At 40.5% G+C, this 17,416-nt stretch overlaps 1 protein-coding gene across 5 annotated transcripts in view; it reads left to right on the top strand.

Annotated features, from left to right (window-relative positions):
- Positions 1-17,416, top strand: part of tcf12 (transcription factor 12) — an 84,301-nt gene that overhangs the window by 32,407 nt on the left and 34,478 nt on the right. For all 5 annotated transcript variants that reach the window (XM_085153491.1, XM_085153473.1, XM_085153482.1 and 2 more), the window contains exons 6-7: positions 12,722-12,783; positions 15,133-15,265. In XM_085153491.1, coding sequence (XP_085009617.1) covers positions 12,722-12,783; positions 15,133-15,265 — 195 coding nt within the window. The remainder of the gene's footprint in view (positions 1-12,721; positions 12,784-15,132; positions 15,266-17,416) is intronic.

The following is a 17,416-nucleotide window of genomic DNA, read 5'->3' as shown; positions in this document are numbered from 1 at the left end:
TTCCGCCCACATCTCCCCACGCATCCCAGCCCACCCCGCCTCTTCGCTTCTCTCGGCCCTACCCCGCGCCATCCTGCCTTGCTTCCTTAGGCCCCGGCCCCCAGCATGTGACTGGTGAGGCTGACCAGCTGCAGAGGATCAGCTGTAGTCTGAGTAGGCCTCGAGGGCCGTCTCTCCGTAGAGGATAGAAGAGTTGTGGTATAGCTAAGGTATGATGACATAATAAGTCTCTGAGAGACAGCTGCAGGGGTTAGAGTGCCAAAGTTATATTTATCAGCAGTGGAAAGGTGTCTTAATGTTGCTGCTTTCAGTCACTTTAGTTCATTTTTGTAATACTTAATCATGTTGAAATTGCAAGGTCGAGGCTATAAGATACTTAATTGCATACATGTGTTTGCAGATGTTTGCACAACAAAAGAGTCAAATTCTATGTTAAAACTTTCCCGTAAAAGAAGTTTTTATTAATCCAAATCCTTCCTCATTGTACTTGTTTCCTCGTATATCCCACATCGCTCTCCCCTCCCCCAATTCTCTCGTTGCTTTCGTCTCTTTCTGCCTGCAGCTGATGCCAAGAGGAATGTTGGGGGATTATTTAATACAAGCACAACACTAAAAGGGAAATGATTCATTCAGAAGAAATGATGTTAGAGGAACACTTTAAGTCTGCTGACTTTATTGCTTCACATTGCGTTGTTGATAGCACTGTTATATGTCTGTAGCTTTGATGTACAACGAGTTAAATGAGATTGTTAGGCAAACTTTTCACATGATCCTTATATCTTTTATTTAGTTTTGAAATGTTATACAGCGTCACCTTTGACTTTAGTACTGGTGATATTTACAGATGTTGTCTTTCGATCATTCGGGCTAAGCTCCTGTTGTTGTCAGTGGAGGCCAGTTGAAATTAATATCCCCATGCTCATAATCTAACCTGTCAGCACGTGCTGCTGTACACACCTGTCGCACACTGTACAAAAACAAAGAAACTATGTCTTGAGAGCTTTGGTAGGTAACTCTGGACCTACGTTTTTTCAAGCTCTAAAGATTAGAGCTTGAAAACATTAGAGCTGTGCTTTCATTCATCACATAAACGTCTGGACCAGTTTTGATAAAATCCCCTTTGGTAGCAGTATTTGAACCCAGGTTGGGCACAGATGGGTGACAAATTCATCCTTAGATCTTTTTTGCTAACACTACCAGCTAAACTGGAGAATGCATGAAATTGACCCCTGGTTCCCGCACATCAATTTCTTCAACACGGACAGGTCAGGTTTTGAGTGAACTTTGTAGTTTCCCTCCAATAACCGATTGGAGGGAAACCGATTGGCCACCACCTCAGAAGTTGGTTCCTTGTCGAGACGAGGCACAGAAAGCCTGGCCGGCAGTAGCTCGTTAATTCTCTTGCCCACCCCTCCTCTAACTCCCGCCTCCATTTTTTTTCCACGGTCACAACTGCTTGCCCAGGCGTCCTGTGTCCATGCTGGGAGTGCTGGCAAACAAAACACTAGATAATGTTACACTCCCGTCTTGTTGGACTGCAGTGGACTGTAATTGGATAATAAAATGCAAACATTTGTTTCGCCTTTACTCCCACTTGACAATGCCTGACATTTTCTCCTGCGCTGGCACAGCCCCGAGAGTGTGAAGTGTGGGAAGTGTAGAGCGAAGCATGGCTCTGTGAGACTTTTTTTTCCTTTACTGCCATGAAACCGGGGGTGGGAAGGTAAAAAAAACAAAACAAACCAACAAAATTCCAACTTGAAAATCAACAAACCTCTTTTAAATGGTGACTACAATTTATGCCCTCATGCAGTGCCTTCCACACAGAGAGTACTCATCAAAAGATTTATCCCCTTCAGGCTTTTTTTTTTTTTTTTTTTGGTGTTTTATTTAGTGCAGGCTTTTGTTCTGAAGACTTTTTGGGGGGTTTAGGGGTTTATCTGCGTAAGGAAATATGCCCACAGTGCTTGGAGCTGGAGCAGCATTCCTAACCCATGTGTGTATCCTTCCTTGTCCTTCACCTCTCTCCGGCTCTCTCTGTTGTTTTGCTGTTCAACAGTTGTTTGGCATCTAAGACCAAACATAAGCTTGTACTTTGATGCAACACACTGACTTGATTCTAATAGCCGGCTGGGGGACATTTCTTCAGCTTGTTAAATGTGCTCGTTTCCCCAGACAGCGCTCTGTCTCATCCTCACAGAGATGATGGCGCTGAGCTCACACGTGAATGTGAGATGCAGGGGAGCATGTTAGTGTCCCTGCTACAGCAGCATCCATTACAGTGTTGGTGTTCACATGGTGGGAGACGTTATTAGGGAGCTCATCGCCTTTCTCCTCTGAGAGAATGGATGTGTGATTATGAAGTCATCAGCTATGAACCAGTGAGGCTGCGGAGAAGCACCCCTCCTCATGGGTCCTCAGGGTGCCATTGATTGGTGACCATGTGTTTGTGCCTGATAGACTGTGAAATGGTGTGTTGCTGCACGGCTGTGTCACACCTGCGTCCCACCAAGGTGATTGATTGGTTTGGTCATGTGGAATGTTCCCATCTGGTCCGCAGTAATGCATTTTTTTCCTCATTTGTGAATAACAAGCACTGGCAGGAGAATAGTTGGGCTTGGAAAAAGGCAAAGGCCAAGCGAAAACATTTTCCCCTGTCCACCTCCACCCCCCCTTTTTTCCCTTTTACCGAGTTAGAAGAAATTCAAATAGACCGAGCCACGGCACCTGATTATCCTGGGAGAGGGGATAAATACAATCAGGAAATCCCCATCTCTCCTCTCATACAGAGAGATGGATTTTAGGGGGAAAATAAACTGGTTAGCTGGAGCGAAGGGCAGCAGATAGCTGCTCCTGATTTTCAAAGTCATACTTCAGGGGTAAAAAAAAACGCGCAATAAAACGAGGAATATCTTTGATCTCGCTGATTTAGACACCTTCTCTTGATTAGTAACCCCTTCTGGATTTTTTGCCTCATCTAAAAGCAGTATAGTTTTTTCTCCCCCCCTGAGCCAAGTGTGTTATTTTGTTCCTCCTTCTTGCATTCTTCCCAGTTTGATTTCCCTTAATCCTGGTCCCTTGCCTTTAATTGATCTATTCATTCCACCTAATGGCTAATTACACATCAGGCTGCGTGAGCAGATGCATTTATCATCATAGTACATAATAATCAGTGACATTTCAACAAAGAAAAAAATAAATATGCAAATAAGAACTCATTAACATTTGCTCTTGCTGTTTTGAATAATGTTGGCGCTGACAAGGCTGTGCGCAGAATTGATGTTGAGCTCAGGGCGAGGGAGTCATGTTTCCTCGGTGCTTTGTGGCTCTATTATTTTCCTCTGTCCTACTGTTGTTTCTAATGCTGGGCTGTAGAAATCCTCCACCAGTGTACACACACACACACACACACACACACACACACACACACACACTGCCCTAACCTCTAACCCAGTCAGCTTTTATTTACAGTCTAAAAAAATCTGCTGGGAAGCATCAAACAGATTTGGATGGATGGATGTACACAAACTCATAAGTGAACGAAACAAAAGCAGGCGTGTTAAAAGGTATGGGGGAAAAGCGAGTGTACGCCTGGCATGTCCTTGTGCCATCTCTGGTTGCCAGAGGAATGTATTAGTAACCATGGAGCCTGTCTAATTTTACTTCCAAGGCACCCAGACAGGCTAAAACATTAGCGTCGTATAGCCGAGAGTACCCTACTGACAGTTTATCATTTAGTCATGTCGGAGTCTGATTCCTGTAGTGCACATCTTTCTTTAGAGATTCAGCATTAAGCTGTATTAAAATATTTACATTTAAATGCTACAGTCACATAAAAATTTTGAATCTTGGCTGCAACTAAACCTTTTTTAAAGAAACGTTTTGAGTTTAGGAGTTAAGGATTCAGTTTTATTCATCATGTTTTGATGTATTTGAGCGTAATACACTTCGGGTTTACTCAAATAGTCAAAAATGCACAGATTCCAGCAAAATAATGTTACTTTTGCTGTATGTTGACCAGTTGTTCTTACATCTGTAGTAACCCCCCAAAGGCCCATTGGGAGCCAGAAAAATGATGGGGAGTCATCACATAATGACGCGTATAAGCAAAGATCCACAGACACAGCAAAAACAAACTAACTGAGTCGGCGTGTGATAAGCTCACTTGCTTTAAGCATAATTCCTCATACTGTATAATGTGTTTGTTTTCATGGTCTTGACTTTCCTTGGAGCGAAGGAAACTGACTCATTTTCTGGATGGAAAAAAGAGACCCTTGGAATGCATCTGAGAGGCAGTGAAGCACGCTCGCTAATTGGCTGTTTTTGTGGCAAGGGTTTTGAATTGATCCCTGGGGATGCTTAGGTCACTACCTCTCACAGTATCAAAATAAGGGGCTCAGCACAGTGCAGTGCTATACTGTGGTGCAGTCTTGTGATCAATAAGGAGGCATGCTGTGAATGACTGGCCAGCTTGCCTTTTTTTTTTCTGCAAAATTCCTGCACCTACTGTTGTTTACACTCTGCTCCACTAGCTCTAGGCAGATGACGCTGAACTGGTTTAAAACTTGCAGGTAAAATTTAAAGTCTTTTAAACATGAGTTACATTTTTATTGGTTTAATGTGCAGATTGTATTTAGCATTTACCTACAAATTGTTTGCAATTTAATAATTTAAATTAATTTTGTTTATTAACACCCTATGAGGGGTGCTTTGTAGACGCCCATTAGACAGTCTGGGCTTCTCTGCTCAGACTGATGCCCCCATGACCTGAACCCAGATAAATAGTAAAAAATGGATGGTTGGAGAACGTTCGCCTTTAGAGTAAAAGCTGTGCCTTTTGAAACATGATTGAAGGGATGATGAAGCCCTAACGATGTTGAGAAGACAATCATGGTTCTCTCATGGTTCTCAGTCATGTGGTCTGTCATCTTTTGTGCTTTATACTCTGGCTGTTGCAGGAAACACCATGTGGAATTCATTTTTAAGCAGTTTAAGAAGTATGTGCCCTCTGAGGTTGGTGGGTTAAAGTTATGAAATGATAGAAAACATCTACAGAAGTCTTATTGAGCAAAAATACCAAATTCCCACCTTTTGTAGTGTAGCTGTGTAACAGCTAGTAGTGGAAACAGGTGTCTTGGACTCTTGGACAGTTCTTGCTTGGTGAGTACCAGCAGTCTAGTTTGGGAAATTAAAAACAGAGATGTGCTCAGCCCCAAAACAAGAAGGGAAATAAGCAGACAAGGAGACCAAGACCCTAAAGAGAAAACTGACAGAAATATGTTCCCTTTTGAGATGCAGTGAGAGGACGTGCCAGAAGTTAATGTACCAGGGTAACACTTGCGAAATTTAGTCTGTGTGGAAGAAACAGTAGAAAGCAGCCACTCTTGATAAAAGGCACATGGCAGTAGCCCGGAGAATGGAAAAACAGCAAAAGACTGAAAAGCATGAGGAAAGCAACTGTTGGATCTGGCTCAACAATAGGTGAACTAAAAAAAAAAGTCATAAAAGTGCTATATTTAGCAGAAACTGGGCACAGAGGAAATCATATCTGTCATCTGAAGTACGATGGTAGTACAATAGGACCATGAAGAGCCAAATTATTAGATATGAAAGTTTTTCTGCTTCACTGTGCCAAAAACTTTGGAGTGGCATGATGATTCAAAAAGCTCTTAAACTCTGAGTAGAGTAGCTTCACTACAAGTGTGTGAAAAGCCAAGTGTGTAGCACTACTCGAGCGATGCTTTAAAATCTGTGGAATGACTTCATGATGCCTGTTCACAGCCTGTGCAAAGGTGCCAGTGACAAACTGCAGTGCTGTATTTGAAAGTGTGATATCCACACAGAGAAGAAGACCCGAAGCTGTTAAAGCTTCCAAAAGTGTCTCTGCAGTGTGTTAACACCGAGAGCTGGATGTTTTCAGTTTGGTATTTGATTCATCCGTCCATCCATCCATTTCCTGTCCTAGGCCGTCTCACAGGTCTAATCTCTCCAGTCCTGGATGTGCACGGGCCTCCTCTGAGATGGGACATGCCCAAAACCTAGGAGGACCCTGGGTCCCCTCAGTTGGCTCAGTCAAAAAACATTTATGTCTAAAATGCTGACTTTAATTTTATTTCAAGTAAAAACAGCATAAAATGTTACATTTACTGGAATGACTGGTATACATTCAGTTTAAAAGAGACACATTTTCCTTAATAATGAATTATTTGAATTAGCAAACCTTTGTTTTCATATATTTCAGTTGCAGTCTTTAATCAAAATTATCATTATATTATTATCATGTTTATTGAGGGTGAAGAATCATTTCTTTGAGTGCTCCTTCTGATGTGTAGGAGTAGCGGCTGAGCTCCTCTAAGGCTGATCCCAGACACACCAGAGTGTTTGCTATTTGTTCTCCTTTATTAATATAATACTATTTGTTTGGGGAAGTCCTTTTTATAGTTTGTTGCATGGCTGCAGGATTTTAGGTTTTTAGGTTTTAACCGAACTGCCGATGAGGTGTGTGGCCTGGGAGATAAAGAGACTTAACTCAGTGAATCAGCTGCGTTGTGCTTAAGATGGATCGTCCTCTGCAGTGAAATTGTAGTTACACCTTCTCATCTCTGAGTGATATGCTAATGAGCAGCTTTGCCGAATATTTAAATCAGAATTGATGGGATTTTTTTTCCCACTCTAGAGATTGATTTTTCATTGCATTGGGGATATACTGAGTGATGTCTGCATATATACATTCGTATTATTGATGGTGATTGCGGTAATTAAGCCACTTTACTCGCGTTGCTTTCTTACATTTTCTATCTCTCACTGATGTTTTAAGGCACATAATGAATTGTGCTGTCTATCAATCACTGCACTTCGGTGACTCATTAGTGGGCCTGTGACGGCACAAAAAGAAAACACATGCTTTAGTCCCATGTAGAGCCGCACAGAAAAAATGGGCGTACTCAGGAAGTAATAATAACAATATTTGTGTTGCTCTTGTTGTGAGGCTGTGATCACACAGGCTTCCACAGAGGAGGCAAAACAAAATGCGGCCGATAACAAGCCTCAAGTACATGAAACGGTTAAATCATGCTTTTATTTTAATTCTCTTTCCTCACAGTAGGGATGTGCTTTAATGTATAAGCTTCAAACGTAACTAATTCAATCATGAATGTGCAGTTTAAAAAGTTACTTTGAGTCGTGTTCATTAATGGGAAATTCACTTTTGTACTGTGACCTATTTTCTTCACGGTAAGTTGCAGTATTTGTGCGTCAGACAGAAGATGGTGTCACTATTTTATTCAGCTAATTTAGGCTCCTGGCTTTAGAACCGGCCAGCCCAGCATTATGTTCCATTTGATGTATCACTTTGTTCTACTTTACCACAGCGTCATAAATATGAATTCTCGTGAAATTTGTGAGCAAATTCCTGTAAATCTACATCACACCACAGAGAGATTTAAGCTGTGTTTTTGCACCGCACATTGCAGAAGGCACTGAAGTGTTTGCTGAGGGCAGCAGGGAGAAACATGATCAGATAAAGAGGTTAGAGCTGCTGCATTTGCTGAAGAATAGTTTAAATAAGCTAAGAGACCTGCTCATCCATGATCCCTGTGCATACTCCTGAAGTTAAACCAGCGCTGCCATTGGATTGGTCCTTCGAGTGCTGCTGCATCCATCTCTTCTTGCTGACAGATTCATGAGCGATAGAGTGCGGTCTGAATGGGGGTTGACATGTCTTGTGGTCTCACAGGTGCTTAGTCTAGCTTCAGTTTCTCCAAATTTGTGGCTCTGACACCTTATTTCTCACTGATAGTTGTAAACCTATATTTTGTACATTACACTTGCTGTTCCATGATGTTTTATTCTTAAAGTCAATTCAATTTGCTAAATAATGATATTTTTACTCTCACGAACAGGGTAATCAAAGCAAAAAAAAAGACAACTATGCCCTATATTTGCAAATTGGCACCATTTAAGGAAAAATGCAACCTGTCTGTTATGATTAAGTAACATTACATACAAAGCAGCAGTTTTCTGACTTCTGTAGCTGTTCATGCCAACCGTGTAATTTTGCAGGACATATTTGTGGCATTTATTTTTTCAGATTAAACTACATTTTTCAGATTTTTTTTTTGTCGAATAAACAGATTTGACTAATCAGGCCACTGCATTTGGCAACAAGTGCGCTTGTAGCTCAAAACGCAATCCGGTACTGAATTTTACAAAGATATGGAAATAGTAAAGCCATGCTGTTTTACCTCAGACACACACTTAGATGCTGCTGTGGGTCAATCGGCTCTCTGAAGTGATTTATCTGCCTCCTCTGATGTGGTCCCAACTCTGCCGATGACAGCTGAAACTGCCCCCGCTCACATCCTGAAATATGAACGAAAGCGGTCGTGATTCAGCTTCTACTGCTGGATCAAACCTTCTTGTGAGAATTGGACGAATTCAGAATCTCAGTTTCTTCTTTCTTCTTTAGAAAAATCCAGAGCAGCTCATCATCGCTTCTTGTGGATGAATTTGTTGACCCCACGCCCACCAAGTTTCCATCTGAGAAATTGGGAATTTTATGTAGTTTTTTAGCAACACGCTCGATATAAAGGGCTAAACACAGTAGGCAGCACTTGTTAGACTTCGTTCTGTTAGGCTTTGTTCTCGTGGCCCTGAGAGACTGCTTCTCTGTGTCATAGTGTAAAGTGCGACTGTTTTTGCAAACACATCTGTTGTTTGAGTCTAGGCCTACGACACTAACGATCAATTATTCACGTCAGCCGCGGTGTGTGTGTGACAGAACATGTGCTTGCAGTGAATATTCAACTCTTGCCCTTGACCAGACCTTTCTCTCTGATTACATCTGATGAGTGAAAATGAATTTCACTAAACCGTCTTCGAACATGAGGCAGAAAATAAAGAAATTAATATTCTCATTCAGAGGAGACATTTCATCATCCTGCCATGATGGAAAACATTGGTGGTAACTGACAACTTAATCCTATTTCTTTTTTGCAAGCGCAATGGCTCAGAACTGTTTCACATCATTGTTAGAAAAGAAGCAGCTTTGCCAGTTGAACGATCCTCTCTGATTCCCTCAGCTTCCCTCATCTCTAAAGGCGGTATGGGCAGATGCAGAACAACTGTCTCCTGCAGGACTGCTCAGATAAGCACAAGTGAATTCTCTTAGATGTGCCTCGGTTCACCTGCGCATGTGAAAGTGCTGTTCAGATCAGTCATTGTGTAACAAAAGATCTGAACTATGCAGGTTTTTAACGCACAAAAAATATTTACCTTGTCCCCAGAGTAAACAGAATTTAGTTCCAACACTTTTGTCTGTGCTTGTAATATTTGGAAGTCTGACAAAAATAATGTACGATGCCGTTAAAGTTATTCATCATTCTCCCAGAGGAGCTCTCATTTGTTTGTTTGTTTTTTCCAGGGGACTAAAAGTGCTGAGTGTGGATATTGTGATGTGTGTGATTCATGGGTGTTGTGTGCTTTAAGGTCTATTTCCCCCCCTGACGGATCCTTGGGAGCCTTCCTCTGAGGATTTGACACTGAGAGACGGACTCTGACAGTTGGATCAGTAATTATTCACCAAAACATACTTTGCATACAGAAAACTTTGAGAGTCATAACGCAGTTTTACAGAAGTATTGCAGGTGTTGCTATTGGTCTGCTGAATAGTGCTTGTAACAGAACCTGCTTTTACTGGAATCCAGATAAGGAACCTTTTCGTGACCGAACCATTTACTGCAGGACAGTTGAGTGCATTTGATCTCTTGAATGTAAATGATTTTCTGTACATAAAATATTGGTTTCAGAACTTCCCATTTTGCCACTGCTGTGTTGATGTTTTTGGAGCCATACTTAGATGTCAGTCGACTGGAATAGTTTTGCATTTGTGGACTTTGTGTGTGTGTCAAGCAGACACACATACCTACTAGTTGGTGCTAAATAACAGACTAGTGCCCCATTTATGCTTGCTGTTGTTACGCTAACAAACAGAGTGTTGGCCTGCTGCACGTGTTTTTTGTAACTTGGCATTTCGTGGCTGGACTGAAGACAGGCGTGTATGAGCAAGAGGTCAGAGATTACAGAGAGGGATCATCTTGCAACATCTTGAAACTGATGTGAGACTTTCTTGAGAAAACTCTGAGAAAGACTCAGCAATTGCTTTCCTTGAGTGCAGCGAGTCCGTTCTGCCTGAAGCACCAGTATGAAAGTTGAGAGGGCACATGACGTCATAGTGGGCTTATTAAAGTTCTAAAATTCTTGGTCCTGAGTGCAATTAATGCAAAGTAAGCCATATTTTTTCTACATAGCTCCATTAAAAGCGCTCTACAGTTCACCAACAGGGTTAGGGTTATGTCCAGTTCGGCTTCTCAGATTCAGATTTGAGACCCTGAAGGCAGCTTCTGCCTGTCAAAGGGATATACCCCTACCTTCAAACTGGAAAAAAAATCTAAATAGCTGACTTGCTGGAGATGGGCTACACCCTAGACTAGGGATGGGTATCGTTTAGGTTTTATCCGATACCGGTGCCAAACTGGTACTTTTGAAACGGTGCCGGTGCTTAAACGGTGCTCAAACCGGTGCTTAAAGAATGGAGAACACAAAATTGGTCCAAAAACCTCTCATGTTCAGCTGTTTTTTTGTAAAAAGATAACAATGTTAGCCTTTTCTGCAGCTATGGGGCATATATGGTGTCACTCTTGGCTGGAAGCAGTGCTTAAACAATGGAAAAAACACAAACTTTGACCAAAAGCCTCTCATGTTTAACTGTTTTCCACTTTTCTTTGGTCATTTTAGCCTTTTTGGCCAGGGTGAAGGGAGTATCTGCAAGTGAGTATCAAACAAGAAGACAGCCGCATGTAGCTATGATGGTGTTTGCTAGTTCACCTTACATGCATTAATGTAATAACGTGGTTAGCCTACTCAACATAAATTACACGAACAACATTAAGCTACTCACGCAGAGAAGAACTGCTGCTGCTGCCATCATCATCCGTCATCATTTCTGCTACACTGGCAGGGCTACGGCTACACCCGCAGTAGATGTGCACGGTGTGAGGTCTCGCAGCAAGCTATCAAATACGGCGCATTTCTCGGCTTTAAAAAAAAACGCTATGCGTCGCCAGGTGTTTCATCGGATTCGAGGTGTTACCTCCTTTGCACAGTATCACAGTATCAGCTTAAAGCACTTGTTGCAGGCTGCTGAGTTTGCATCTTTTGCTGTGAAGTACAGCCAGACTTTTGACAGCTTTGTCTTGGGCATTTTTAATCTGTAGCTCTGCTCTAAAAGAACGTACGTACCTGGACCCGCCTACCATCCTCGGAAACGTAAAATGATTGGCTAGAATCTAAAGTCATCACAGCTCAGGGGGAAAAAAAAGCACTGAAATAAAGCACCGAAATGTGCGCTGCTTTTTGGTCTGGTTACTACCGTTTATGTCAGAACCGGTGCCATCATGGCACTGGATACCGATACCCATCCCTACCCTGGACAGGTCATCAGTATATTGCAGTGCCAATCATTTACACACACATTCACACCAATTTAGAATCACCAGTTAAGCTAACATGTTTGGTTTTAGGCTGTGGGGAGACCATGACTAGGGGATTCAAACCTGTGGCCTTCTTGCTCACAACAGAGAAGCAACAATGCTAGTTACTGCACCACCACACCGCCCAATTATCCAACTATCAATAGAGACCAAAACCATTTTCTGTACTGGGCTTTAAACATGTTTATTACTGCTGTAAAATTGTTGAGTTTAACATGCAAGTCTATGGGGATTGGCTCACTTTTGGAGACAGCTTCAAGTGGCCATTAGAGGAACTGCCAGGACTTGGCTTTAGTTTTCAGCCCCGGAGATTTCCACTTGATGTACATCCATGAGTCGGTCAGTTAATCCGTCTACTGATTCAATCCCTCGTTCTTTGTGTCCTTCTTTTTCCTGCCAGCATCAGATGATATTACAGTAGACAGCAGATGAAAGTGGGACAAACTGGGTTGTTCGCTTCAGTGAAAGGAACAGCAGCTCCAAGATTGCCCAAAGATATTTTATTATTGCTCTAAACAGAAAAAGAATCCTGCTCGCGTCCTTGAATAAAAGCTCCCAAATTTGTTAAATGATATGTCAGTATACTACAGTAGACTCTTTGTGAGCTATGTGTTGTTTACATGTTGTTACCCAGAAAGAAAGATATGAATATTTCCTTTACAATAACATTTTTACCACATTTAAGCATGCTTGTGAGTTTTTTCTTTTTCATTTAAAGCCCTCAGTTTTTCTTAGTAGACAACATCTGACAGCAGCAGAATAGGTGTTCATCAGGTATAGCGATAACGTTTTAAATCATTACAAGGGCAACACACAGGGAAACCAAACTCCTCCTTTCTGTGACTGCTCGGCACATTCACCGCTCCAGTGTGGCTGCTTTTAACTAGCACTGTTTGAGTGACTGTGTACTAGACAGCCTCCAGAAGCAAATGTGTGACCTTAAATTGAATAATGTGAAAAGCCTGTTTTAAGCAAACAGGTGCAACAATGTACAAATCACTGTGAGTAAAGTTAAGAACACATTACAGCAAATTAAGTATTCATCTTGCGCTAAACGCTTGACTGCAGGCTAAATACCGCAGCCTGTTATTACTTATAAAACCATCTGCATTCCATAAAAGTTCCATAAAATACTGAAATAGTAATTATTCTTTTTTTGTGTGTTTTTACAGGTAAATCAGAGAGGGCTTCATTTCTTGGATATGGCAGGGATCCTGCGGCATCTGGCTGCCAGGTGAGTCTCTCATTGTTGCTTCTATATAGACCTTTACATCATTTCCATCCCGCTTTTAAAATGTTTTACTTCAAAATAAGTCAAACAGTATTTTTTTATTGTTGTAGGCAGTCTCATTGTAGCAAATATGTGTGGTGAGTGTGCTGTGCTGAATAGTGAGCATTAAAAGTTAAACAGACCCATACCTCAGGCTGGTGCCAAGCTATGGCTTCTGTGCTTTGTCCCATTGAGGCTACAAGACCACCAAGACCCCCTCCTACAATGTAAACTATCTGTCCTTGGGCTTTCCGACTAACTCTACTGTTTTAGATATTGTGAATAAGCACAGAGGAAAGGGTGCACACCTGCAGCTGCACAGATCTGAGATTAACCAACTGACATCTAATCAGGACAAATAGCTGAACAAGACGACTGATCTCATGAGCTACTTGGCACATGACGTGTAGCCATGTGGTCATTTTACAGTAAATCAAGACTTACACAGTTCCCAATTTGGCTCAGAAGACAGCATGGTAACAGTTTGCATATGAATGATCATGAAACTGACCTCACGGCCAATTGTTCGTCAGTGGTGCTAGTTTCAGTCCTTATGCAAATATAACCTGCAGTCAGCTGAGACTGAAGAAGTCACTTAGATGAGTGACGAAACGTTTCTCCCACTGAAAACGCTACGTCCAGATGAACAGAATCAGCTTTTTGGGAGAGCATGGTACCATTTGTACCTTTGTGCATATTGGTGCTGAGGTGTGCCTCACATGAGCTGCAGCTTCTTAACATTTAATATCAGAATTTCAGGATTTTTTCACCACAAAATCTGAGATTGACTAGGGAAGCTTGTACAATCCTGAGATCTATTCAAGCTGGAAGAACTGAGCTGATGATTGTTGAGTGATGTTCATATGTTGTTCCTCCCAGACTGACTACAGTAGCATAAAGGAGGTCAGACCCAGTGCTGCTGCAGGTATTCAATGTCACTGAACAAAGGCAACAGCAGAAGTGGGTCTGTTGTGCCATGTGAAAGTTCCAGCATCAGTGACAGATTGTTTTTTTGCAAACTATTTTCCTGACCTACATTTCATATCAGCAAAATTATCTTCATTTCTTTTGTGCTGCTTCTCATGTACATTGTTTTTTTTTAGTCCCAACTAAATTTGGAACTTTAAAGCATCAGATAGAAACGTCTCAGTGGTAAACTGTGTCAATCCTCAGCTTGCAAAGAGGAATCCAAGAGGGCACATGAGGCAGGTTTTCAAGCCAACTACTACTACTCTTCATTGGGCTGAGTTGACCTCACCCACACACTCTACGCTCTCCTGATCTCCAGCCGATTACTCTAATTAGACCAAGCTCTTAATTGGGCGTCTTAACCCAGTTTGTCAGGGTTGTAGAGGTCAAACAGATATTGGTGACAGGGTAACATGGTAAGCTGTCAAGGCTGGCGGAGTCTGTCCTCTCATGTTAAAAAAAAAAAAGATATGTGAAATCTTTTTTTAAAACAAAATACAATTTTTTTGTTTTTTGCTTTTTTTCTTATTATTCATTTCTTTTAAAATCAACCACATCTGACAGAAAGTTCCCAGTCAGCTGATTTTTATTTAATAAAGACATGCAGAATATCACCAAAATTTCCACACACATTGAGCTAGGCTAAATTTTACACTTTTTAATTCTTTAAAAAATTTTTTTTTCCAAATTCTGAGCCCTCACAACTTATAGACACATTCAATTTTCAGAGCTTAAGAACGTATTCCATCTCAGTTACATTTTATAGCCTTTACATTTTAAAGGCTATAAAATGTAATAGCCTTTAACATTAGAAGTTAATGCTCAAAGCTGGTCATAGAAAGTGCTGAAAATACTGAGCAAAAAGAAGATTTTGGTTTTTGATTGTGGCATTTGCTGTGGGTGTAAAACTGATTTGGTTTTAGATTTTAACAGAGCCTAAATGTGCTTTTCAGCACTGAAGGCTTCATGTGGATACTTAAGAAGTTATATGGGCTCATTAAAGCTGGAATAATTATGTGAATTAAAAGTGCAAAATTTAAATCAACTGCTTTCTACTTTGAAACCACATAACTCAGAATATTCATAGCATGAAGTAAACTTTTTGCATGTTTTTTTTTTTTTTTTTTAAATATACTGAAGTTAGTGTACTAAAGAAAGATCTTATTCACAAGCGGTCAAGTGAGAGACACTGAGTGCTTCTCTTTATTAAAATATGTGTTATTTTGAACAAAGCTCTGTTTAAATGCAGAGAGCTTAAAAAAATGACTGGTTGAAGGTCAGTTTGGACAATAAAAGTTGATCTTTTCCTTTAGTTTTGAAACATTTCTGCATTTTCTCTTTCAGCCTTCTGTAAGGACAGACATTGGGTTGGCGAGTCCGAGTTCAGTGACTACGTCAGGGAAGTCTGCTACTCCTTTCTTCTCCTTCACTGCAGCCAATCCAAGAAGACGTTCTCTGCCAGACCCTCCAGCCATCGGTCAGTGCCGTCTTCATGACTGAAAGAAAAGTGCTCTTAAATGACCAGCAAAGCAGGTTTTACAATATTTGGATTTCACATTGTGCTCCAAAAGTAGATCAAGTTTTGATAAAGACAGCCTTAATTATGCGATGCAGGATTCGAGCCTTTCTGATAAAATTGTTTTTTGGACCACTTTAGCTCATGCTTGAGAAATCCCAATTACATACGAACTATTGCTCAGTCAGTTCTTCATATGCCTCTCATCTCAGATTTGCCTGTATAAATTCCAGGGGAAAGAAGGAAAATATTGTATTTTAATCAGAAATGTGCAACATTTTAGGTCCCTACTGTCATTACTTTGATTAAAAAAAAAAGAAAACAGGATGATGATCTGGGAATTTTTTTCAAGCTCCTGTTTTGAGGTGCAATATTTAAATTCAATTATGTAGAAAACTACTTGAGCTAGGTCCTGCAAAGCAGTAGAGTAATTATTAGGCACTGGGGCTCTATGATCACACACTATCGGGAGTGTAGCTCAAGTTAAGGTAAAGTTAACTGAATTACTGTATTTTCCGCACTATAAGGCGCACTTAAAATCCTTTAATTTTCTCAAAAATAGTCAGTGCACCTTATGTATGAATTCTGGTTGTGCTTACTGTCCTCAAACCAATTTTATGTGGTGCATGGCGCTGAAAAATCTGTCAAAAAATGTTTTAGTATGACTTTGGTAAGCTATGAAGCCTCACTGCTTGGTGGATTGTCTGAGCATTAGGGCTACCGTAGTCAGGAGCCTCGTGGACACAGAGTAATCTGGGTCCAAAACTCCATTCTCTTCAGGTCCCAAAGTCAAATGAACACTCCGGCATCACTGAGAGTTAAAAACTGTCTAAATTCTTTCATCTTTAATAAAATCATCAGCGTTGCTGCTTTACCAGGTGTAACAATTACATTTAACACCCAGGTATTCATGAAAACAGAATTTATTAAATTTAACAGAGTTGGAAGTTAGCAGGAAGTTAGCTCGCTAGCTTCGCTACCTAAACATGATATAGCATGCTCTGACTGGAAAAAAATAAAAACGTACAGCTCTGCTATCACTTCCAACATAAATGAAGACAGAAAACTAAACAGCAGTGATGTTTGCAGGGTTACTGAAGTTGGGCTAGCTGGTATATAATGCTGTGCTATGTGATCACTAGCGACACAGCTATGTTAGCTATGTTAATCCAGTGTGCCTTATGTATGAAAACAGACCCCTTCATCCACAGTGCGTCTCATAATCCAGTGCGCCTTATGGTCCGAAAATTTTGGTGTTTTGTATGTTTGATCTCTGATGAGTAGAAATCACAATAGGTTGTTTTATTTACAGCTTCACATTTTCAGGGCAAATGTTCTTTAAAATTGCCCAAATCATGTGTGTGGTTTTACAGATATTATAGCTTCAATATGGAAAAAACCAAACATTTTCATCTAACTTTAGTGTGATATTCCTCAGGTGTCAAACAATTTCCAAGATCTAAATGAGCTCTTTTAGAAAAAGAAACTTTCTGTTAATATTATATCAAAAAAATTGTGATTCTCTCATTTTCGCTATGTAAATATTTTTTAAATACTTATTTATATTTATGTACAGCCATGGTGAGGCTTTGTTTCTAATGTTTATCGAGCCTTGGGGCATCTGCGTGACAGTGTTAATTGTTTGACAGTCTTAACATCCACTGCACAATAAAGGAAAACTAAAAGTAACAGCAAAACTAATAAAAGCTAAACTGAAACAAGCAGGTAAATAATGGTAAATAATTCCGTTAGTTTTCCTTTTTTTCAAAAGTCTAGTTTTTATATTTATTTTAGTTATTGATTTTAACATCTACTTTTAGCCTTTAGTTTAGTTTTATATAATCACTTGATAAGATTAAATTAAAAAATTACAGCTGTAATAACTCCACATTTGATATAAAACTTGGCCAGCCCTAATATGAACACACCCTGCTTTGGTGTCTGGCTTTAGTCGTCATCAGGCTGCGTTGAAAGAGCAATGACAAAAACGCACAAAAAAACAAGTATCGACATATTTCTCTGATATGTCATGTAGGATTGTGTGTAGTTTTCTTTTATTCTTTATGTGAAAATCACAAACAATGCTTTGTAGGATTTTGTTGGTGAGTTATG

Source organism: Neolamprologus multifasciatus, chromosome 1, assembly GCF_963576455.1.
Source record: "Neolamprologus multifasciatus chromosome 1, fNeoMul1.2, whole genome shotgun sequence".
In the NCBI taxonomy this organism is placed as follows: Eukaryota; Metazoa; Chordata; class Actinopteri; order Cichliformes; family Cichlidae; genus Neolamprologus; species Neolamprologus multifasciatus.
The sequence above is the reverse complement of the archived record's forward strand: the minus strand, read 5'-3'. Positions and strand labels throughout refer to the sequence as shown.